This window comes from Dipodomys merriami, unplaced genomic scaffold (assembly GCF_024711535.1).
Source record: "Dipodomys merriami isolate MVZ:Mamm:240054 unplaced genomic scaffold, mDipMer1.0.p SCAF_6, whole genome shotgun sequence".
NCBI classification, from domain to species: Eukaryota; Metazoa; Chordata; class Mammalia; order Rodentia; family Heteromyidae; genus Dipodomys; species Dipodomys merriami.
In genome coordinates this window covers 8,864,476-8,890,994 of record NW_027206179.1, presented here as the reverse complement: position 1 = coordinate 8,890,994, position 26,519 = coordinate 8,864,476, and the positions used below count along the sequence as shown (strand labels likewise).

General features: G+C 37.4%; 1 protein-coding gene across 1 annotated transcript; it reads right to left on the bottom strand.

The window, feature by feature from the left end:
* Nucleotides 1-899: 899 nt before the first annotated feature.
* On the bottom strand, nucleotides 900-26,519 carry LOC138814257 (vomeronasal type-2 receptor 116-like). Its single transcript, XM_070003262.1, has 6 exons — nucleotides 26,422-26,519; nucleotides 7,524-7,809; nucleotides 5,637-6,443; nucleotides 3,127-3,354; nucleotides 2,168-2,291; nucleotides 900-1,801 (listed from the first exon to the last, which is right to left on the bottom strand). Exons 1-6 carry the CDS (start codon nucleotides 26,517-26,519, stop codon nucleotides 900-902), a joined length of 2,445 nt encoding a protein of 814 aa, XP_069859363.1.

Genomic DNA, 26,519 nt, shown 5'->3' with positions numbered 1-26,519 from the left:
ACCCATAAAATCAATGCATTAAAATTATAAGTAATGCTTCCTTTTCAAATTAAGCCTGAAATGTGACAGATGAAATTGTTCAAGTTAAGAGATTTCCAGAAGTGATAACATCACAATAAATAATCTTATATATATATTTAATATTTTAAAATCTGTGTGTCAAATTAATAAAGCCTGACTAATCAATGATAAAATAAAAAGAATATCGATGCTTGAAGGGGCTAGCTTTTAATTACATACTTTAATCTTAGGAGAAAATTTAAAAATCATACATTGTACTCTTAAATCAAAGTGTATTTTCCATAACAGATACAAGTCATTGCAAATTTGTATGAGGAAAGTAGTGTGAGAAGGAAGAGAAAGACAGAGAAGATGGAGAGAGACAAAGAAAAAGGCACACCAGAACAGAGGGAAAGGTCCCACAAAAGAGACTCAGGATAATTTCAAAATGACATGTGAGTAGAAATAAACAAGTATTGAACAAAACAATATCTAAGAATGTTAACAGTATATGCAAATTTGTGAGGAGAAAAATATTAATGAAATGGATTGGAGGACTCTAAAACATGGTGATGTACAGACTTGAAGGTAATGTGCATAAAAATGAGACAAGTTATTGAAAAAGACAGTAGTGAAATGGCATTAATAAGAGGATATGATAAGATTAATCACAGATTGAATAGGAGGAACTAAAAATATAGAAGCAAAATTCCATTTTAAATGTTGATCCCCATCACTTGTACTACCAGTACAAGGAAAATGCACAATAGACCCTTATCTTTGAAATAAAATCCCATAATATAAACTGCTACAAGAAGAGATGATTACTGTAAATGTACATCAGATCGTCTGTACACTAATCAAACCTCTGAGTTTTATCATAAGAATGTATATTTATCTTATTGTTTTTTATCCCTAAAACGATATGGAGAATTTTTATTTGGCATTAATAAGATGTTGTAGAACTTTGGAACAAATATGCAGCCTAGAAGCCCTGCACTAGAGACCAAGATGGAGAAGACCTCCACTGCCACCATGACCTTCCCCTTGGCACTGTGGTAGACAGGCAGGAAGGTGAGCCACACACTGCAGAACACCAGCATGCTGAAGGTCAGAAACTTGGCTTCATTGAAGGTGTCAGGCAGGTTCCTGGCCAGAAAAGCCACAGTGAAGCTGGCCAGGGCCAGGGAACTCAGGTATCCCAGGACACAGTAGAAAGCAGTGATGGAGCCCTTGTTGCACAGAATGATGATATGGCCATGTTCAGAGTGTGCATCTGTGTCAATGAAGGGAGGAGAGGATCCCAGCCAGAGTCCACAGAGGGTCACCTGGATCAAAGTGCAGATGGGGATGATGAAGTTAGGAGCCCCAGATACCAGCAGCCACCTCATCCTTCTCCCTGGAGAAGTGGCCTTGAAGGCCAGAACCACAGTCACCGTTTTAGCCAACACTGTGGAAACAGCCACAGTGAACACAACCCCAAATGTGATCTGCTGTAGGATGCAGGTGACTGTGTTGGGACGTCCAAGAAAGAGCAAGGAACAGAGGAAACAGAAAATGAGGGAGATGAGCAAGATGTAGCTGAGAGTCCGGTTATTGGCCTTGACAATAGCACTGTCTTTGTGTTTCACAAACACTCCAAGAACAACAACAGTTAGCATAGAGAAGCAAAGAGCCATGCATGCCAGAGCCATGCCCAAGGGATCTCCAAAAGCCAGGAAACTTGCAGCTTTCAGGAGGCACTGGTTTCTCTCTGTGTTGGCATACTGATGATCTGGACACTTCACACAATGCTCCATATCTGGTGAGAAGTGTAAATTACTATTAGTTCTTGTTGTAAACTTCTTTTTCTTCAAAGAATTTAAGAAATTGTTCACTTCGGTGATATTCTTAAAATAACACCATTTACTCTCATAATAGTATTTTTGTTTCTTTTGAAAGCACAACCACCTAGTATTTCCATCTCCTTTTGATTTAGGTATTTTTATTCAAGTTTTTTTTTTCCTTCAATGACTCCCACACGTATTGAAAAGGTATGCATTGGAGTGTTATAATAATTGAACCAAAATTTTTGCTGTAGTCCAAATATATAAATTTTGCATTGATTTGTTTGGGTTGAGGACAACTAGGGTAGGAGGAACAATTTCTTAATAAGTCATAGAATTACCTGTGACATTAGCAATCTCATTCTCTGGGCAAGGAGTACAATCAAAGCAACAGGTAGCCTTCTCCTCCTGATGAGATTTCCTAAATCCGGGAACACAACTCTGACTGCAGATAGAGTGAGGAGTCTGAGGAAAATCATGGATGTGTCAGTAACAGTTCAGACTTCTACCTAACACTTCACAGAGTCCATTGTTTTAACTAATGGATTACTAAACAAAATGTTCCTATGCAGGTAAGTGCAGTCAACTAATTGAATTCTGTTATAGAGTCCTTATTCCATAATTTGCAAATGCTTATGTGCTACAATCTTGATTTCAAGCCTGTTGAATCATTGTGAAGTATGGGATATTTCAAAGGTGGATGTAGTGGTGAGAAAGTAATTCCTAGTGTACAGCCCTATGGTATTTACTTCAATTCATATCATACCTTACCTCCTATTCAATTGAGGCATGGAGAATAGAAGAAGCTAGACCTCCTTTATGCAGTGTTTTATGAACCTCAGGCCCATGGTATCTTCTTCATTTTCCCATGGCCATGGGGTAGTAATATTCTCAGAGGTGCATTCGAGGACTCCTTTCACCAATGATGATTAAGCATTAAACCAATCTCCACAGAAGGGAGCAAAAGAAACCTTTCATCCCTGGAAAGCAACTCACAGGTATTCTATCTTTGTGTTATAACTCAAGATCTTGGTCCCAGATTTGAGCTTTTTTGCTCAAGGTTAGCACTCTAGTACTGGAAACATAGCTAACTTCCAGATTCTTCGTGGTAAAATGGATTTAACTGTCTCACTGATTTTACTGTTTGGGCTGATTTTAAACCATGATATTCAGATCTCTACTATCTGAGTTGCTAGGATTATGGGAGAAAGTTGGTGGCACTCAGCCATGTATACACTAAAAGAGACACTTTTGCTGATTTGTATGTTCTTAAAAATTATTTGGATTATATCTAACCCACCTCTGTAGTTCCTATTGTCCACTCTACCAAATTTTCAGATAAAGACAGTTGGTTGCCATGTACAGCATATGGAGAAAACTCCCCTACTTTCACTGCAAGTTCAAGGCCTTCTGGAAAGTTCCAAATATTCAGAATGTCATACTCTGGCTCCAATTTGCTTTTCTCATCCCAAATCACTTGATCTCCAGCAGCATTGTAAAACTGGTTGTTTTTCAGAAAAAGGTGCAGCTAAAAGAGAGACATTGTATGGTGAAGTACATCCCAGAGTTAAGACAGAAAACATGAAGTAAGAAAGCTCCTGATTCAATGTGGTAGCTATTAACATCCCAACCTCATTCTTCAATGAAATAGAAGAAGCAATCCAAAAATAAACATAGAACAATAAAGTCCTCCAATAGCAAAACAATCCTTAACAGAAAGAACAGTGATGGAGGACTATCAATACCAAATTTCAAACTCTACTACAAAGCCATAGTAATCAACACAGCTTGGTACTGACACAAGAACAGATCTGATGACCAGTGCCATAGAACTGAACACACAGAAATGAACCCACAGATATATAGTCACCTAAATTTCAATAAGGGAGGTAAAAAATAGAATGGAAAAAAGACGGCCCTTCAGTAAACGGTGCTGAAAAATCTGCTTAAATATCTGTAGAAAAGTAAAGCAAGATCCTTATATATCACCCAGCACCAAGTCATATCCAAATGGAACAAAGACCTCTAAGTAAAGCAGACACCCTGAAAACTTTTCAGGAGGAAATAAGAGAAACTCTAGGCTTCCTTGGCACAGGCCAAAATTTTGTTCTTTTTCTTTTCTTTTTTGGGGGGTCCAGTTGTGGGGCCTGAATTCTGGGCCTGGGAGCTGTCCCTAATCTTTTAAACTCAAGGGTAGTACTGTACCACTTGAGCCACAGTGCCACTTCTGGCTTTTTTTCTGCTTATGTGGTGCTGAGGATTCGAACCTAGGCCCTAATTCTTGCAAAGCAAGTGCTCTACCTCTGAGCCACCTTCCCATCCCCGAAATTTTCTTAATAAGGACATGGAAACAAAAGAAATCAAAGAAATGTTGAACAAATGGTATTCCCTTAAATTGCTGAGCTTCTGCCTGGCTAAGAACATAGCTAGCAAGATAAACAGAAAGCCCACAGTTTAGGAGATCTTCAATAGCAAGGACCTCATAAATAAACAATACTTAGAACACAAAATATTAAATACCCCAACAGCAAATCCTCAAAGAAACAATTTCCTCATTAATAAGTGGGCCAAAGTCTTAAAGAGAGCCTTCTCTAAAGAGAAAATAACAATAAGCAATAGACACATGAAGAAATCATCATACTCTCTGGCCATAAAAAATGTGTGCACTGCACACAAATCATAATAGCTATAATCAAAAAATCTAATAACATCAGATGGTGGAGGGGATGTGACCAAAAGGGAACCCTATTGCATTGTTGGTGGGAGTGCAAACTTGTTCAACCTCTTTGGAAAGCCCTATGGAGTTTCCTCAAATGATTCCACATAGAGCTCCCCTATTACCCAGTAATCCCACTTTTAGGCATTTACACAAACAATCATAAGCAAAGCCATACTAAAATTATGAGTACAATTATTGTATCATTATTCACCATAGCTAAGATATGGAAAAAAACCAGATTCCCCTCAAGAAAATGAGATGTATGTGTGTATACATACCTATATATATATATATATATATATATATATATATAGTGGAATTCCATTTTATGTCTGCATCAGAAAGAATGACATTGTCCTATTTATTAGAAAATGACAAGACATGGAAAAAAATTTTAGCTGAAGTAAGCTAGGCACAAATAAACATAGGTCCCATGGTTTCTTTTTTTTGAATAACTAGTATACATCTAGGATAATCTTAGCAGACAAGCAGAAATGTAAAAAGATATGTACATTTGACCTTACAATATGATACTAAGCAAAATGTACCCCAAGGTAGAGACACAAGAGGTTTTAACATTTTTGCTGTTGTTTTTAATGTACTTATAATGTAGTATGTGATTTTTTCATTGTAATTGATTCCAGTGGTCTGCATCTTGTATATACATTTTTCTAATATGAGGAGGGGAAGGGAAATAACAAAATACTAAAATAAAGATACAGGCTGACCCATTGTAACAATGAGATGTACAAGACACTATGTTGAAAATGAACTTAATTTGGGGTGGAGGGACTAAGGAGTAGGGAAGGTGGGGAGGGAAGGGATATTAGGGCAGAAACAAACAAGTTAACAATGCTTGATAGGAAATGTAAACACTCGGTACAGTATCTTTGCAATAAAAACATATATATATAGTAAGAAAGAAACCAAGGTATGTATGTCTTTTGATTAAAAACACTTACATAAATGTGTGTATATACACGTATATAAATACATGGGTATATGCAGAAATTTGGAAATTCATAGAGTGAGAATCCTCTCAACAAGAGTCTTTCCTAATGGTGTGTGCCCTCCAAAGGAGAAATAAGTACCTGTGCAGGGGAAGGCACTCCTCCTTTCCTATTTCCCACTGTGTGAACTTCTGTTTGAAGAAGAAGCATCTCATGGAGAGCCTGGGCCACAGCATACACAGCATTGTATATATTACGACTATATCCAGACATAGTCATGTCAAAAATATGTCCAGGCAACCAATCCAAAGAAGCGTCATGAGGACAGTTGTCCCATGTTACACAGTCAGACTCAGCATCTGAGCAATTAAATGACAGATACCACAGCCTAGCAAGGAAAATGTCTTCTGGGTATTTGGAAGGATTAACTGCCTTGACAAAATCTGTGAATCCAGAAACATCTACATGATGCTGTGTAAAAACAAGAGGTACATGCAATGAGCCTAGAATGAAATATCTCGTTTTCATGGTGAAATCCCACTCTGAATTCATGACACAAACTTTGCCTTGTATTAACATTTTCTCAAGACTCAATACTATAATTATTAGGGAATCTTTATCACCATATACGATGAGTACACTTGCTGAAGAATTATTGATCTTGTTATAAGCTGCCATGACTCTTAAAAAATGTGATATGTATTGACTTGAGACGACTAGCTCATAAGCTGCACAAACTCTGTTTTTGGCCATCTCTTCTTTCAATTCAGCCAGAAACCATGAACCATTCTCATCCTGTGAGGTCAACAGTCCCACCCAGTTCCAGTTGAAGTGAAGCAGTAAGGAGACAATGGCAGTGGCTATTGATATGTCCTTTGGGGCCAACTGATAGAGTGCAGGAAACTTGTTATGGTCACTCAAAGCATGATCAAAAGGCCCAAAGGTAAACTGAAGGGAAAGAAAATTCATGAATGAGGAGATTTCCATGCAACAAAATCTCAGGCTTGAAGTATGCTAAGAACCAGTTGAAGTAGTTAGAAGATAGTTTTGTTGTTTTTGAGAAGATAATTTAATTAATTGTAAAATGTCTGTTGATCTTTTTCAATATTTCTATCAACACTTTCCATCTATACCAACCCCAATCATTCCCTTACTTTCCTAATTCTATTCCACATACATACTTTGAATATTAAGTTGTTTTTCTCACCTATCCATTTTTTTATTCATCACTCATTTTTCCTTAACATCTATTCCATGAGACAGGGTGTAATTCATCTTTCTGCTGTTCTTTTTTATACTGTTAATAGATCAGAAACGTTAAACCATAGTGTTCCATTCCTACGTACAGCATATTTTAGTCAGATTGATAATGTAAGTATGTAAATGGCTATGTGCATATTCCATATTTGCTTCCCATTATATATTCATATTTTTGATGTAACATTCACATATGAGAGAACATTTTTACCCTTTCTTGTTCTGATACTGATTTCTTAATTCAACATATATCTTCCCAGGACTGTGTGTGTGTGTGTGTGTGTGTGTGTGTGTGTGTGTGCGCGCGCGCGCGCGCACATGATTATGTGCGTGCCAATAGAGGGATAGAAACACATGGCCTGTTGCACTGTCTTGGCTTTTTTCCCTCTAGACTAGTGCTATACCATTTGAGTGCTCCTTGTTGGTTAATTGAAGATACAAGTTTTCTGAGTAGCCTAGCTTAAATGTGTGAACCAAGAATACCCTGCTCAACATATCTGCACACTGCAAAGTCGGCTTGCATTTCCTCATTTATTAAAAAAGTTATTAAGATAGCTTGAAACAATAAATTAGCATTTGTCTGTTTGAACTCTTCCAATCTTCTTTTCCAAACACTGGACTATATATATCCCATGATCTTTGAGAATTTATTCTTTGATATTACAAAATTAAATAGTTTTATGAATAGAGTCTCTTCATTTCATCTTCTTTTAACACCTGAAATTGCACCAATTAGACATTTTTATAAACTTCCACACCTCCCACCCTCACCTGTGGAAATCTGTAGAGTCCCAGCAATGTCCCAATCTGGTCAGATGTTATTCCTGAGGGTCCTGTAAGTACTGCTGCAGACCTCCTGTCTCTCATACAAGAGTAGTTTGGAATCTTGTATTTTCCAAAGAGCCAAATGAAGGGATTCTTAAACAGTGTCCAAGCTCTGAATTCAACATTATAGATATCAAGTCCCAGAGTCATGTTATGTAAAAGAACAGGATTTTTGTTGATTTCCTCAATAGCAAAAACCAAAGCCAAAACAAACTGATAGTTCTTGAAGATCCTACATAATGAGCATAGAAATTGAGAAGGAGTATTTCAAAACTTATGACTTTGCTGTATTGAATTCTTGCTTTTTTGCTAATGAACATATTATAATATTAACCTCAAGTAGGAAGGAATGTGAACATGTAGTGTCTTATGCTTCTATACTGAACTAGGTAAGAACATAAAGGGAATTTGTCATGAATAAGATTCAGAAACTTATTTAAGATGAGAAAGAGATAGAGTGAGAGAAAGGCACTTTTCCCCCACTATCACATGGACCGCTGGAAAAAGCAGTTGTCCATTGTATTAGGTTTTCTTGAGATAGCAAAAATTCTCTTGCCTTTATCATAGAGCAACTAGGTCCATCTTGTGAAAATAAGTTTATGTTATGTGTTCACGTGGCAGGCCAGTCTAACTATCAAAAGTTCAATTCAAGAGCAACTTTTATAAGCAAAGTGTTAGCTATGAAAGATTCCATAGCAATGTCTTCTCACAGACCCAATCTATTGAACAGTTCTTCATGAAATATGAACCAGAACAAGAGCTCAAATAAAGGCGAGGAAAGTTTATTTTTATTTGTGTACAAAAACAAAAGGGGCATCCAACTCCAATGAAATCATTATGGTAAAGGGAACCTCAAATACAGTGGATGAGGAAAGAACTGTTGCAATCTCACTTCCAAGCCCACCATGGTAAAATGCAGTGCTGACTACTCTCTTGCCAATATATTTAGTTTGATATACTAAAAAAAAAGTAGCATGGAAGACACAGGATCAAAATATTTTAGTTTCTTTCTCTGAGTTCTGTGTGTGTGTGTGTGTGTGTGTGTGTGTGTGTGTGTGTGTGTGTGTGTGTGTGTGTGTGTGTGTGTTTCTGTGTAAGGGTTTGTTTGTGAGTGTGCATATTTTATAGAAATTAATATAATGAAATCAACTGGCATTGTTTTAAAAGGAAACAATGGAGGTATGATGGAAACACAAATGAAAGTATTAACTTGTTCAACATATAGAAAAATACATGTGAAATAATCATAATATAAGACTATCATGTGAGTAAAATCTTCTAAACAGAAGAAAATATTGAGCTTGTAGAAAAGTTAATTATACATACACATATGGAGGAACAAACTGTAAGAATGAAGATGTATGAAAATGGTTTGTAAAACTTGACAAACCATTTTCCCAAAATCTCATAATACTGTTTTCCAAATTCAGCAAATGATTGGGAATGCCCAAAGTTTTAAATGCCTGATTAATAAGCAGTGACAGAATTTCAAAATCCTAGTGCAGAAAAAGATAAAATGTAAGTTACCTAAATATGAAAGGATCATCAAATCTCTGATCTAAAATATACATCAAGCTGCCTAATGATCAAGTTCTCACAAGTGAAATATAAATACAGGGTACATTCTCTAGACTAGATCAGAATTTGGAGACATTGCACATAGCTCTGCCCCTGTTTCCTAAACTGCTGACTTGTCAGTAGAATATGTAAGAGTCAGGAGAATACGTTAGTATTACATGTTTTATATTATTGACATTATTTACAGTATTGATGATAAAATACTGAATTTATCCACCAGGAATATTTTATGGAAAATAGATATCCTTTGGTAATGAAGAAGGGATTAAGATGTATCCAGACAAGCACAGATAAAGAATGTAACTCCTGCAGACATTTCCTAATAGAACTATTAAAGTAAAATTTTCAGACAAAAAGACAGAACCATTAATGGCCAAGAAAAAGATCTAAGAATATATACCTTGTATCCTGTCAATACAATAAAAGTAGCGTTCAACAGGAAAACCCATCACAGAAAAGACTCAAACTCATGGAAAATTAACGAGTCATTACTTAATAACTAGTAGCTCTTCAAACATCTAAGAAAAGAATACTGCAATTTTCTCCAACTTCTTGTCATTCAGAGCTATAAATTTTCCTCTGACTACTGTCTTTCTTATGTCCCATACGAAACTCAGATCTCATTGAATGATTCAACCCTGGCTCTGAGAAAAGCAGGACAAAGCCAAACCCTAAGTTGTCAGAAACAAAACAAAATAGACAGAATAAAATATAATAAACAATAAAATAAATAAACAATACAATAGACAGAAATAGATAATAAAAATAAATCTGAAATCAACAAATTAGAGTTAAACAAAACCACAGAAAGGATGAACATAGCAAAAAGCTGGTTCTTTAAAAAAGTTAACAAATTTGACAGACCCTTAGCAACTTCGAGTAAGAAAAGAAGAGAAGACACACGAATATGACTATCAAATATTCACATTATTGCTAGGGAATATGCCACAAACGTTCATGCCAGTAAATTCAAGATTATGGGGAAAAAAGAAAGCATCTCTAGAGAACATTGATAGTCCCAAATTTAACTAAGAAGATTTAGCTTTAGTAAATAGACCCATAACAATGCAATTGGAATAGCAATAAAGAACCTCTTCTCCAAGGAAAACTTAGTACCAGATGTATTTTAGAGCAGTTTGCTATAAGTTCTCCCTTGGGGAACTCACTCTCTTACTCCACAAACCCTTCAATGAAATAGAAAGGGAAAGATCACTACCAAGTTCATTCTATGAAGCAAACATAACACTCATTCCAAGACCAGATAAGAACCCATAATATAAAAGAGAACTATACATCCATTTCTTTGATGGACATAGATACAAACTTCTAAACAAATTACTAAATCATACTTTATTATCAAATGGGATTCATTCCAGGATTGCAAACCTGGTTCAATTTATGCAAGTCAATTAATGTAAATCATTACATCACAGAAGTAAGGATAATAACTACATGATCACCTCAATAGCTGCAGAGATGTAATTTGACAAGAGTCAGCACCCCTTTCTAATAAAACCTCTGGGGAAACTAAGAATCCAAGGGAGGTTCCTCAATATAACAAACGCTCTATATGACAATATAATGCCAGCATTGTATTTAATGGAAAAACTTTTAAACCATTCCCTCTAGAATCAGGAATAAGACGAGGATACCCCTCTTTGCATTTCTCTTCAGTATAGTTCTGGAATTGCTTCCAAGAGAAAAGAGGGAAGAGGAACACATAAAGGGGATCCAAATAGAAGAAAAAGTAAAGCTATCCCTATTTGCTGATGATACGATCCTATATTTAAAGAATCCTATGGATTCCTAACCCAAGCTACTTGAGTTGATTTAAAACTTTGGCATAGTAGTGGGTTATAAAATCAACCTCCAAAAATCAGTCTTCTTCCTGGGTGGGCTGGTGGCTCAGTGGGAGAGTGGTTGCCTTACATGCATGAGGCCCTGGGTTCAATTCCTCAGCACCACATAAGCAGAAAAAAAGGCAGAAGTGGTGCTGTGGCTCAGGTTGTAGAGTACTAGCCTTGAGGTGAAGAGCTCAGGAACAGCACGCAAGCCTAGAGTTCAGGCCCATGACAAGAACCCAGAAAAAAATTTAAGTCGCCTTTCTGTGTGCCAACAATGTTGAAATCAGAAAGAAACATCATTTGTAAGAGCCTCACAAAAATAATATACTTTGAAATTAACTTCATCAAAGATGGGAAGAATCTGTATTGTGAAAATTTTAAGACTCTGAATTAGAAATTGAATCATACTTAAGGAAATGGGAAAACATCCTGTGCTCCTGATTTGGAAGAATTAATATTTTGAAAATCACAACTGTGCACAGAGAAATTTACAAATTAAATGCAATAACCATTAAAATTCCAGAAACTTTCTTCAAAGAAATAGAGATATCAATCCAAAAATTCATATGGAATACAAAAAGACCCAGGACAACAAAATCAATCCATAGCAGAAAGAACCTGGAAGAATATCTGTATCAATCTTCAAGTTTTATTTCAAAACCATAGTAAGAAAAATAATTTAGTACTGTCTCAAGAATAGACCTGAGGACAAATATAATGGAATAGAAAGCATAGAAAAAAATCCCACAAACATATAGCCACCTAATATTTGATAAGGGAGCCAAAAACACAGTTTGGGAGAAAGATACCCTCTTACAGAAATGGTGCTAGAGCAATTGAGTATCTATATGCAGAAAATTGTAGCTAGCTATGTATATAACACCTTGCACCAGAATCCACTCTTAATTGGATAAAAGATCTCAAGGCTGGTTATGCTGTAAATAGTACAGAAAGAGTAGGAGAAATCCTAACCCTCCAGAAATGGGGTAAAGCATCCTAAATAAAGATCCAGAATCACATCAAATCAAAAAGAAAAGAAAAGGACTGGAAAAATGGAATTGTATCAAGTGAGGAGTTTCTGCCTAGCAAAGGACATAGCTAACAAGATAAATAGCCCACAGATTGGGAGAAAATCTTCATTTGCTATACATCAGATAAAAAAAACTCATATCTAAATTATACATAGAGCTAAAAAAATTGACATCCACCAAAGGAACCTCTAAAACTCAACTACCCAATCAATAATTGGGAAAAAGGCTTAAAGAGGGACTACTCAAAGGAAGAAAAAAGAATGGCCAACAAACACATGAACAAGTGTTCAACATATCTGGCCAAAAGAGAAGGGCAAATAAAAATAACACTGAGATTCTTCCTCACTCCAGTTAGAATAGCTTTTATCAGGAAAACTGACAACAAAAGTTCGCAAATGTATAGTAATCAAAACAGCTTGGTACTGGCATAAGAACAGACCTCAGGATCAATGGAATAGAATTGAAAACCCAGAAATGAACCTACAGAACTATAGCCATCTAATCTTCGATAAGGGAGCTAAAAAAATAGAATGGAAGAAAGACAGATTCTTCAGTAAATGGTGCTGGCAAAATTGGTTAACTACTTGTAGAAAACTAAAGCTAGATCCTTATATATCACCCTGCACCAGAATCAACTCCAAATGGATCAAAGACCTCGGAGTCAAAGCAGATACTCTGAAAACAGTACAGGATGGAATAGGAGAAACCCTAGGTCTCCTTGGCTCAGGCCGAAATTTTCTTAATAGAGACACGGAAACACAACAAATCAAAGAAAGGTTGGACAAATGGGATTGCATGAAGTTGCAGAGCTTCTGCATGGCAAAGGACATAGCTAGCAAGATCAATAGAAAGCCCACCGATTGGGAGAAGATCTTCACTAGCCATACAACGGACAAGGGTCTCATATCTAAAATATATTTGGAACTCAAAAAATTAAATCCCCCAACAACAAATTGTCAAAGAAACAACTGCCCAATAAATAAGTGGGCTAAAGACTTAAAGAGAAACTTCTCTGAAGAAGAAAGAAGGATGGCCAATAGACACATGAAGAAATGCTCAACCTCCCTAGCCATAAAAGAAATGCAAATCAAAACAACATTGAGATACCACCTCGCCCCAGTTAGAATGGCTATAATCAAGAACTCTAATAACAACAGATGCTGGAGGGGATGTGGACAGAAGGAGAACTTACTTCATTGTTGGTGGGAATGTAAACTTGTTCAACCACTTTGGAAAATAGTATGGAGGTTCCTCAAAAGACTTCACAGAGAGCTCCCCTATGATCCAGCAATCCCACTTTTGGGCATTTACCCAAATGTTTACAAACAAGACCACACTAAAGCTACCAGCACAACTATGTTTATTGCAGTATTATTTACCATAGCTAAAATATGGAACCAACCCAAATGCCCCTCAGTAGATGAATAGATCAAGAAAATGTGGGATATATACACAATAGAATGCTATGCCTCCATCAGAAAGAATGACATTGCCCCATTTGTTAGGAAATGGAAAAACTTTGAAAAAAATTATATTAAGTGAAGTAAGCCAAGCTCAAAGAAACATAGGTCCCATGGTTTCCCTTATTTGCAATATCTAGTATATGTATGAGTCAAGCAGAAAAGGTCAGATAATGTGATGTTAGGAAAATGAACCCTTAGATATGTATTTTAATGTATTTTTCTTTCCTGCAATTGTTTCTAACGCATTTATAAGATTATTTCTTTTTTGCTTTGTATGTCCCTCCCCCACAGTATAACCCCTGCTTTCACTATATTTGATATTGGTATAATCTGTGGAGGAGATGGGGAAAAATAAGTTTAAGGATACAGGTGGACCCATTGCAACAAGGAGAAGTACAAGTTGTCAACTCGAAAACGAACTTTACAACTTTGATGGGGGGAGAGGATTAGGTGGGGGGTGGGGGGAGGATTGGAAGGGATGGGAAGGGGAAACAAAGGAGGAGGCTATGATGCTTGATAAGAAATGTCCTCATTATCTTGCCCATGTAATTGTAACCCCTCTGTACAGTATGTTCCCCCCCCAAAAAAAAGGTGGCAAATGTGTCCAAAATGGAATCCTATAAAACTGTTGGTGGGAATGTAAATTTATTCAACCACTCTGGAAAGCAGTATGGAGGGTCCTTCAAAGATTGAAAATAGAGCTTCCCTATGACCCAGCAATTCGACTCCTGGACATTGATCCAATGGATCACAAACCAGGTCACACTAAAGCCAAAATCACAATCATGTTTATTGCAGCATTGTTTACCATAGCTAAGATATGCAATCAGTGTAGATGACCCTCAATGGAAAAATAGAACAACACAATGTGGTATATATACACAATGGAATACGAACAGAAGAAATGATACTATACCATTCATCAGGAAAGGGAAAGACTTCAAAAAACTATTTTAAGCCACATAAGGAACAGCCAGAGAAATACAGGCTATATGTTTTCTCTCATTTTCTGTAATTAGGCTATATCTATAAATCTACAATTAAACACACTGAGTAAATTGAACATATATATATATGTATATACATATATATATATATATATATATATGTATGTATCCATGCACACATACTGGTAGATTAAATTTTATAGCACCCTAGACTTTAACATACAGAGGCCAAGGGAGGACATTCAGTGGAGTGGTAGACAAGGACTCGATAGATGTGTATAGATGACCATGTAAAATAACATATTATGAAGTGAACCCCAGGAAAAAGAAACAAAAGACTGTTTTACTTGTCATTGTTGGTGTTTGTTAGTCTCTTTACCTTTTATTTTGTTTGTATTTGGGTGGAACAAGGTAAACGGTGGAACAAGGATAAACAAGTACCACAGTGATACTCACTAGACACTAAGTGGAAAATGAACTGGCCATCTTGTCGGTGAAGACAGGAGGAAAAGAGTGGGAGAGAGCGAGGGAAGGGCAGACTTGGTATAAAAGAACTGTCCTGAGGAGTTCCGGGAAGATGGCGGAGGAGAAGCTGGAATCTGAACAAGCTCTCGCATAGAAAGCAATTTTAGAGTTCTAGTGAACAGTCCTAAGCCAGAGAATCACACCAAGTGTGCCATCACAGGACAGAGAGTTAGACAAGAGAAGGGAAGCCAAGGAAATACAGCAGCTGCCGCTATGCAAGGCCGCGGCGGCGACCACCGCCGCGGGGTCATACATGAGACACAGAGAGTCCCAGACGAAGGAGCCAGATGCAGCGGAAGAGTGGATTCTACTCAACACCAACAAGAACCAACAAGGAGCGGAAATCTTCATCCTGCTGTTTGCAGACCAGAGACGACCCAGGATCCAAGACTCGGCGTGAGTACAAGCCCGACATCCTCACTCCTTCTCAGGAAGCAGAGGAGGGAAGGCTACCCCTCCCCCCCCCAGCACCGGTGATCTCCATCTTGGATACCGACAAAGCTCGGAGGAGCTGCTAGCTCCAGCTCAGGCCTTGGAATAAAACGAGTCATTTAGCAGGTCACAAGAACTTAACGGCGAAGTGACCTGCCAGACTCAGCACCATCCAGGGAAAAGTCACCCAGCTCAGGCGCCAGCCATCGGAGTGCCTTGCCTCACTGGGTAACCAGAGCCAGAGGCTGCCCCTCCCTCTAGCAGCCACCACAATCAATTGAAAAATAGAAACCCTGGGAATGGCTCCAGGCTGGGCGCTGTGAGCTTTATCACAAAATAGCCCCAGGGAAAAGCTACTGTTTGTTGAAAGGCCTCAACTCTACCCAGAACCTAGCCCCATCACCACATCCCCCTCTTTTGTGACTCTCAAAGCAGATCACCCTCCCAGAAAACTAACCTGGGTAAAGCAGAGCATTTTTCTGCCTCTTCCAACCAACCGACTTAAGAAACCAATCAAGCCACAGGACCTCAAGCTGACCAGACACTCCAACAAGAGACTGGTTAGAAACAAAAGGGAGATACAGGATTCTTCCCACTCCTCCCCCCCCAAAAAAAAATCAAAAGACTTTTTTTTCTTCTTTTCTTTTTTTTTCTTCTTCTTCTTTTCTTTTTTTGCTTGTTTTTTGTTTTTTGCTACCTTATATATATATTTTTTTCCCTTCTAAAACTTTTATTAATCTTTAATTTTTGCCTCTTCTGAAAAAATAATTGTTTTCCAGTAATTTTTTTTTCTCTTCTTATAATTTTTATTTTAGGAATATGTGAATGAGCGTTTTCCTTTCTTTTCTTGTCTTCTTTCTCTTTTTCTTTCTTTCTTAATTATCTTTTTGTTTTTTGTCTAGCTCTACTGAACTTCTGATTTTTTCTTCACCCTTTCCCATCCTTAAAGATTTTCACATCTCCTCTATGTCCCTCCCCTTCTCGGAACATATTGACATTCCTCTCTAAGTAGACGGTCTTTTAACTTCTATAATAACATTAATTTTTACGTTTCTATTTTTTTCTGGTCTCTCTCTCTCTCTACTTGCATCCTACCCAACCCATTTCTTGCATTGTGATTAGGACATAGTTAACTCTCCCTGTGCCTCCCCAAACCAATCTATTCCTATTTTTTACCCACATCTCTCCCTAATCCTAATAATTTCTGGTTTTCCAAATTCTTTTCTGCGGTTCGAAGTACTTTAACATATAGTTGTTTGATGTTGAATAGATGTATCTGTTGAACTAGATTGTATCTGTAGACTATTGACTGTACAAACGCAAACTTTGGTTGATGGTTGCCTTAAGATAGTGTTCTAGCATAAAACTGGTGCAATCTTCATCTCAAATGGGCCGAGTAAGCCGGAAAAACAAGAAAAATGGCAAATTCGGGTATATCAATTCCCAATCTTGATAATCAGGGATTAGAACAGATAAAGAATAATCCAGAGGAGAGTTCCCAAATAGCTCTACAAACACTAATAGCAAACATGATAAATGAGAAGTTTGACAATGTACAAAGGACTCTGTATGAGCGTGATAGGGAGAGAGAGGAGGCATCCCAGAAGTTTATACAGGAATATCATAAGCGTGAGGAAGCTACTCAAAAAATGATACAGGATTTGCGTGAACAACTTGAGAATGCTCAAAGAGAAAGGGAGGAATGGCGTGAGCAGGCAGAGAACACTCAAAGAGAACTGCAGGAATCCCACGAACGGGAAGAAAGAGAACTGCAGGAATCCCACAGACGGGAAAAAGCTAATCAAAGAGTAATTCAGGAATTGAGAGACCAGGTAGAGATTACACAAAGATCACTAAAGGCATTCATGGAATCCATTAACAAAGAGCTGAAGGAAGTCAGGGAGACCACAAAGGGAATGCTGAATGGAACCCAACAGAAGGAACGGGAGTCCAAAGAAACCATAACCAATCAACTAAGTGATTTGAGAACAAACACTGAACACCAAAATAAGGAAGTAAAGAAATTCATACAAGACCTAAAACAGAGCTTCAACAAAGAACTGGAAGCCATCAAAGCTGACCAATTAGAAGGAAAAGAGATAAAAAACAAAGTAGAGAGTCTTGACAACAGGTTAGACCATGCAGAAGATCGAATCTCAGGGATTGAAGACAGCCTAGATATTATAGAGAAAGAACATACAACCATCCAAGACAAGTCCAAGAAATATGATAGGTCTATCCAACACCTGGAAGACACCATCAGAAGGCCCAATCTAAGGATAAAGGGTGTAGAGGAGCACCTAGAAACAGAAGTTAATGGTCTAGGAAATTTGTTTAACAGGATCCTAGCAGAGAATTTCCCAAACATACAAAAAGATAGGCCTATTCAGATACAAGAAGCTTTTAGAACCCCAAATAGACCAGACCAGAATAGGACATCCCACCGTCACATTATAATCCACACAGGATCAACCCAGACCAAGGAAAAGATCCTTAAAGCTGTCAGGGAAAAAAGGGTAATCACCTACAAAGGGAAACCAATTAAAATTACCTCAGATTTCTCAGCAGAGACAATCAAAGCAAGAAGAGCCTGGAATGACGTATGCCATGCCCTAAAAACAAATAATTATCAACCAAGAATACTGTACCCAACTAAACTCTCCTTCATAACTGAAGGCCAAATAAAAACCTTCCATACCAAAGAAAAATTGAAACAATACATCTCCACCAAACCAGCCCTACAAAAGATTCTTAAAGATGTCCTACACATAGAAAACCAACAAGACCGCAACAAAGGCCAAGAAACTGCACCCAAACTGAGAATCCAAGAACCTTAGGAAGAACCCAGTTTTCGCAGCCCCAAGAAGGTGGATAACATGGCAGGAACTCCCAAATACCTCTCAGTACTATCTCTTAACGTTAACGGACTGAACTCTCCAATTAAGGGACATAGACAGTCTAGTTGGATTAAAAAACAAGACCCTTCTATCTGCTGCCTGCAGGAGTCACATCTTGCCCGTAAAAACAAACACATCTTCAATGTTAAAGGCTGGAACAAAATCTACCAAGCAAACGGCCCTCATAAACAGGTGGGAGTTGCAATCCTAATATCAGATAAAATAGACTTCAAACTAAAATTCGTGAGAAGAGATAAAGAAGGTCGCTACATACTAATTAAAGGATCTCTCCTTCAGGAGGATATTACAATTCTAAATATCTATTCGCCAAACAATGGAGCACCCAAATTTATCAAAGAAACACTACTTTCCCTCAAATCCCATATAGATCCAAAGACATTAATTGTTGGGGATTTTAACACACCACTCTCCCCACTAGATAGATCAACCCGGCAAAAACTCAACAGAGAAACCGCAGATCTAAACAGCTGCATAGATCAACTAGACTTAACAGACATTTACCAAACATTTCACCCAGCAGCATCAGAATACACGTTCTTCTCAGCAGCACATGGAACGTTTTCTAAAATAGACCACATTTTAGGCCACAAAGCAAACTTGTCTAAATTCAGAAACATTGAAGTTATACCTTGCATTCTCTCTGACCACAAGGGAATAAAATTAGAACTCAACACCAAAAGCCACCAAAGAAAGTCCGGTATCACATGGAGGCTGAACAACACACTGCTGAATCATGAGTGGGTCATGGAAGAGATTAGAAAGGAAATTCAAATGTTCATGCTATTCAACAAAAATGAACACACAAATTACTAGCTCCTCTGGGACACAGCAAAGGCAGTACTCAGAGGCAAGTTTATAGCTCTGAGCTCCTACATCAACAAATTGGAGAGATCTGAAACTAACAATTTAATGACACATGTAAACCTCCTTGAAAAAGAGCAGCAAGATAAACCCCAATCCAGTAGACGGAAAGAAATAATCAAAATTATATCAGAATTAAATGAATTAGAATCCAAAAAAACTATAGAAAGAATCAACAAAACAAAGAGTTGGTTCTTCGAAAAACTTAACAAAATTGACAGACCCTTAGCAAATCTAATCAGAAAAAGGAGAGAACACACCCAAATTAATAAACTCAGAAATGAGAATGGAAACATCACCACGGAAACAACCAAGATTCAGAACATTATAAGGGAATACTTCTCAAAACTTTATGCTAATAAGTTTGAGAACTTGACAGAAATGGACCTTTTCCTAGCAAATATTGACATGCCAAAACTAAACCAAGATGAGTTAAACCAGCTTAACAGGCCCATATCAAGCATTGAAATAGAAACAGCAATAAGAGACCTCCCAGCTAAGAAAAGTCCAGGACCAGATGGTTTTACAACGGAATTTTACAAGGCCTTCAAAGCAGAGCTCACACCAATACTCCTCCAACTCTTAAATGAAATTGAAAGAGAAAGCTCACTACCGAACACATTCTATGAAGCCATCATAACCCTCATCCCAAAACCAGGCAAGGACTCATCAAAGAAAGAGAACTATAGACCCATTTCTTTGATGAACATTGATGCAAAACTTCTCAACAAAATTTTGGCGAATCGACTTCAACAATTCATCCAAAAAATCATACACCATGATCAAACAGGATTCATTTCAGGGATGCAAAGCTGGTTCAATATACGCAAATCAATTAATATTATTCATCACATCAACAGGAGCAAGAATAAGAAGCACATGGTTATCTCAATAGATGTAGAAAACGCATTTGACAAGATCCAACACCCCTTTATGATGAAGGTTCTGGAAAAATTAGGAATCCATGGAACATTCCTCAATACAATAAAGGCTGTATATGACAAACCTACAGCCAGCATTATACTCAATGGTGAAAAACTAAAGCCATTTCCTCTTAACTCAGGAACGAGACAAGGATGCCCACTCTCTCCACTTCTCTTCAATCTAGTATTAGAATGCCTAGCTACAGCAATAAGACAAGATGCAGACATAAAGGGGATCCAAATAGGGAAAGAAGAAATAAAACTCTCCCTCATTGCAGATGACATGATCTTGTATTTAAAGAATCCCATGGACTCCACTCCCAAAATACTCAAGCTGATTCAAAACTTTGGCAAAGTAGCAGGTTATAAAATTAACCCCCCCAAATCAATGGCTTTTCTATATGCCAACAATGAGGAAAGTGTGGCTGAAATTAGGAAAGCAACTCCATTTGTAATAGCCCCACAAAAAATAAAATACCTAGGAATTAACTTAACCAAAGAAGTGAAGGACCTCTATGATGAAAACTTTAAAATCTTGAAAAAGGAAATCAACACAGAACTAAAAGAATGGCAAAGCCTCCCATGCTCCTGGATTGGCAAGATTAACATCGTGAAAATGGCAATACTTCCCAAGGCTATCTACAAATTCAACGCGATACCTATCAAAATTCCACCCTCATTCTTCAAGGAAATAGAGGAGGCAATCCAAAAATTCATATGGAACAATAAAAGACCCCGAATAGCAAAAACGCGCCTCAACAGAAAGAACACTGCTGGAATAATATCAATACCAAATTTCAAACTCTACTATAAAGCCATAGTAATCAAAACAGCTTGGTATTGGCATAAGAACAGACCTCAGGACCAATGGAATAGAATTGAAAACCCAGAAATGAACCTACAGACCTGTAGCCATCTAATCTTCGATAAGGAAGCTAAAACAATAGAATGGAAGAAAGACAGCCTCTTCAGTAAATGGTGCTGGCAAAATTGGTTAACTACATGTAGAAAACTTAAGCTAGATCCTTATATATCACCCTGCACCAGAATCAACTCCAAATGGATCAAAGACCTTGAACTCAAAGCAGACACTCAGAAAACATTACAGGATGGAATAGGAGAAACCTTAGGTCTCCTTGGCTCAGGCCGAAATTTTCTGAATAGAGACCCGGAAACACAACAAATCAAAGAAAGGTTGGACAAATGGGATTGCATACGGTTGCAGAGCTTCTGCAGTGCAAATGACATAGCTAGCAAGATCAATAGAAAGCCCACCGATTGGGAGAAGATCTTTACTAGCCATACAATGGACAAGGGTTTCATATCTAAAATATACTTGGAACTCAAAAAATTAAACCACCCAACAACAAATCCTCAAAGAAACAACTGCCCAATAAATAAGTGGGCGAAAGACTTAAAGAGAAGCTTCTCTGAAGAAGAAAGAAGGATGGCCAATAGACACATGAAGAAATGTTCAACATCCCTAGCCATAAAAGAACTGCAAATCAAAACAACATTGAGATATCACCTCACTCCAGTTAGAACAGCAAAAATCAAGAACTCTAACAACAACAGATGCTGGAGGGGATGTGGACATAAAGGAACCTTACTTCATTGTTGGTGGGAATGTAAACTTGTTCAACCACTTTGGAAAGCAGTATGGAGGTTCCTCAAAAGACTTCCCATAGATCTCCCCTATGATCCAGCAATCCCACTTTTGGGCATTTACGCAAATATTTACAAACAAGACCACACTAAAGCTACCAGCACAACTATGTTTATTGCAGCATTATTTACCATAGCTAAGATATGGAACCAACCCAGATGCCCCTCAGTAGATGAATGGATCAAGAAAATGTGGTATATATACACAATGGAATTCTATGCCTCCATCAGAAAGAATGACATTTCCCCATTTGTTAGGAAATGGAAAGGCTTGGAAAAAATTATATTAAGTGAAGTAAGCCAGGCCCAAAGAAGCATAGGTCCCATGGTTTCCCTTATTTGCAATATCTAGTATATGTATGAGTCAAGCAGAAAAGGTCAGATAATGTGATGTTAGGAAAATGAACCCTTAAATATGTATTTTAATGTTTTCGTTTCCTTCATGCATATGTTTCTAACGCATTTATAAGATTATTTCTTTGTTGCTTTGTATGTCCCTCCCCCACACTGTAACCCCCGCTTTCACTATATTTGATGTCAGTATAACATGTGGAGGAGATGGGGGCAAACAAGTCGTTTAAGGATTCAGGTGGACCTGTTGCAACAATGAGAAGTACAAAATGTCATGTCAAAACCAGCTTTACAATGTCGGTGGGGGGTGGGGAGGGGAGTATAATTGGGTGGGGGGAGGGGGGAGACTGGGAAGGGAGGTGAAGGGTAAACAAAGGAGGAGGCTGCAATGCTTGGTAAGAAATGTATGCATTATCCTGCCCATGTAATTGTAGCCCCTCTGTACAGTATGTTCTCAAATAAAATAAAATAATATTAAAAAAAAATAAAAAAAAAGAACTGTCCTCATTACACATTACTTAGCTCATGTAACTAACCCTTCTGTGTATCAACTTTACACTAAAAATTTTAAAAACCAATTAAATAAAATAAAATGAATAAACAGATCCATCTCAAACAATGAAATTGAATTGGGATTAACAAATCTCCCTTCTAGGAAAAACTCAGGCCCTGATGGCTTTACAACTGTGTTCTAAAAAACTTATAAAGGAGAATTATCAATTATTCTCAAACTCTTCAATGAAATAGAAAGTAAGGGCACACTATTCATTCTATGGAAACCAGAGAAGTGCATGTTGAGAAAAGGAATTTCAGATCCATCTCCAATATGAAAATTGATGTGACAGTTCTCAACAAAATACTGGCAAAAAGAAGCCAAACACTGATGAGAAAATTCATATACTCTGATGAAACTTGATTTGTCCCAGGAATGCTAATCTGGTTTAACATATGTCAATTAGTTAACAAATTATAGCACATCACCAGAACAAAGGGAAAGAACCAAATGATCATCTTCATAGGTGCAGAAAAAGCCTTTGATAAGATACAACATTCCTTTGTGATAAAAACTTGGGAGAAGGTAGGAATACTTGGAACATTCCTCATTATAAAAAAGTTGTATATGACAAACCTACAGTCAGCATTATGTTCAATGGTCATCAAGTAAAGCCATTTTCCCTAAAATCAGTAACATGATAAGGATATCCATTCTCTCTGGTCCTTTTCAACAGAGTATTGGAATTCCCAGCAAGAGTGGTAAGCAAGATAAAAAGCACTTATGGCAACAAATGGGGAAGCAAGAAGTAAAACTATCCCTTTTTACAGATGTCATTGTACTGTACTGAAAGGACTCCAAAAACTCCCCCCCTAAGCTTCTAGAATTGACCTGGAACTTTGGCCAAATACCTAGGTATGAAATCAACCCCCAAAGAATTGCCCTTCTTTATGCTGTTGACCAAGGCTGAAATTAGAAAAGCAACATCATTTGCAATAGCCTCAAAATTATAAATTACCTGGAAATTAAGCAATAGGTGAAGGATCTCCATAGTGAAAACTTAAATGTTTGAAGAAGGAAATTGAAGAAACTTAAGTAGCTGGAAAGATATTTTATGCTCCTGAATTAGAAAAATTAGCCTTGTGGCAAATCACAATACTACCTAAAGCAAATTACTAAGTCAATGCTATATCAATAAAAATCCCAAAAGTTCTTAAAATAGAAAAAGAAAACAATCCAAAAATCCATGGAGAATAAAACGACAATGAATACCAAAGCCATAATTAGCAGTCAGAACAGTGTTGGACAAATAGCTTTATCAAATTTCAAACTCTATTACAGAACCATAGTAATGATGACAGGTTGGTATTGGATAAATGGTAGGCCCGAGAATCAATAGAACAGAATGGAAGTTCCAGAAAGGAACATAAAAACCTATAGCTATCCGATATGCAGTAAAATACCCCAAACTATAGGCTGAAAAACTGATACTGACAAAACTGGACATTGATGTATAGAAAACTGAAATTACATGTCCATACATCATCTTGCACCCACATCAATTCAAAATGGATCTGCAATTTCAACGTAAAGCCAGAAATCATGAAACTTATAGGGAAGAGTAGGGGCAGTGGTGGGCTCATAAGAACAAATCAGAATTTCTACAGAAACTTCCAGGATCAGAAAAAATGAACATCAGAATTGATAAATGAATGTACAACTAACTTAAAAGTTTCTGCCCTGCAAAGGACATAGGTAACTAGCTTCATAGAAAGATCATCACAGAATGGGAGATTTTCATTTAACCAGCTATCCATCAGAGCAGAGCCTCATATCCAAAATATCCTTCAAGCTCAAAATATCCTTAAAGCTCAATAAATATACTTTGCCCTTAAAAAAAACAACAACCAAGCAATAAATGAGCTAATGACTTAAAGAGACATTTCTCTGAAGAAGAAATAAGAATGGTCAATGGACACGTGAAAAATGTTCATCATCCTGGGTCATAAAGGAAATGAAAATCAAAACAACACTTTCACCTAGTTAAATTAACCATTATCAAGAAAACCATAAGAAATGTTGGCAAGGATGTCGCCAAGAGGAACTCCACTTATCTGCAAGAAAAATTTAGTGGATACATATTCTTATTTGTACTCAATAGCATAGATATAATGTTATTAACCCAGACCAGACTTTGTTTTGTATCTATCTGTGTAGCTAATTAATGCCCAACTGCTTTAACTATACTACCCAATGTGTCTATATTAGCACCTTAAGACAAATACTCAACTACATTTTGGGAAATTTAGAGAATGAAAATCATCTGAATGTGGGTAAATAGTGGGGAACACAAAGAATAAGGTAAGCCAGGCACTAGTGATTCATGCCTGTAGTCTTAATTACTGAAGAGGCTGAGATCTGAGAATTGTGGTTTGAAGCCAGGTTGGGCAGGTATATTTGTGAGACTCTTATCTCCACTTAACTACCAAAAAGTGCCACGAGTGGAGCTGTGGCTCAAGTGCTAGAACACTATCCTTAAGCTAAAATATTCAGGGACAGCGTCCAGGCCCTGAGTTCCCAGGAACAGCACAATAGAAAGAAAGAAAAACATACCAATGACATATAAGATAAAGACATATATCTTATACAGCATGGAAGAGAGTAATTGCTATTCTGGGATCACTGCTCTTAATTGTGGGCAGCTATCCCAGTGTATACTTGTCACACCAGCACTTGAAAAACAAGTGCAAATGATAGACACAATAACATTTTCAGACAGTTTGCTAGAATTTCTTGACTCTGTACAGTCATTTTCATTTCTTATCTTCTTTAGTATAGCCAGTTATTAATGAGACTCTGTTACAGATAAAAAGGCAAGAACATGCATGCACATAAATAAAGTAGAACTCATCCTGGGGATATAATATTCTCCTATAAACGATGTTTATAATGCTATCCTGTCTGGTAAGGCATATGTTGTGCAATATATCTGACATAAAACAGAACCAAGGTTTAGTTTGAAACAGCAACTACTTTCCTACAGTAAGCAACTGTGTGTTTGTGAGAGAGAAGAAAGAGAGAGGGTGGGGGAGGGAGGGAGGAAGGGAGAAAGAGAGACAGAGACAGAGACAGAGAGACAGAGACAGAGAGTCCCACAGAATGAAATGAGTTCCTGGACAGTACCTTTGAGCTTTTTTGCACCAGGCTAACACTCTGTCACTTCAGCCACAGCTTTACTTTCAGCTTTTCGCTGGTTGATTGCAGATAAAAGTCTCATAGATTTTCCAGCCTGGGCTGGCTTCAAACCTCAATCCTCAGATATCATGACTATGAGTATTTAGAATTAAGGGCATGAGCCATCAGCCTACCATAAGGAATTTTATCACTCTACTCAATATACAGGAGCTATTAAAGACAATTTCTCACACTACTAGCCTGGGAAGGAAGAAAATGAGGTTTCAGCATTTTAGTACAGAACCCATGACAGTGACTCAGGTTTATTGCAATAACATCACTTCATTTTCTGCAATGACTGCTGAAAAGGAGGAAATACAGGCATGCTGGAGTAGAGTGAAGAATTTACTGACTTGTAAAGGAGAAGCTATATAGAAGGAAAAAGACTTGTTTCCTACTACGGGAAGAAAATCACTCAACAGTTGATGTAAAACAAAATAATGAAACTGAGCTGCTCCAGGTGCAATAGGGATGGAGGTCAATGAAAAGGGACAGAGAACATTGATATGTACACACAGAGTTCCTTCATCCATCCTCAGAACAAAAGAGAAAATGGGAATAAAATGATGCATTACTTACAGTGTATACTCTTCTTGACTGGAATCTTCACTCTTACTATGATCTATTTCCAAAGTGTTGAGAGGGAAAAACCCAGCGATTGTCACATCTCCATCCAT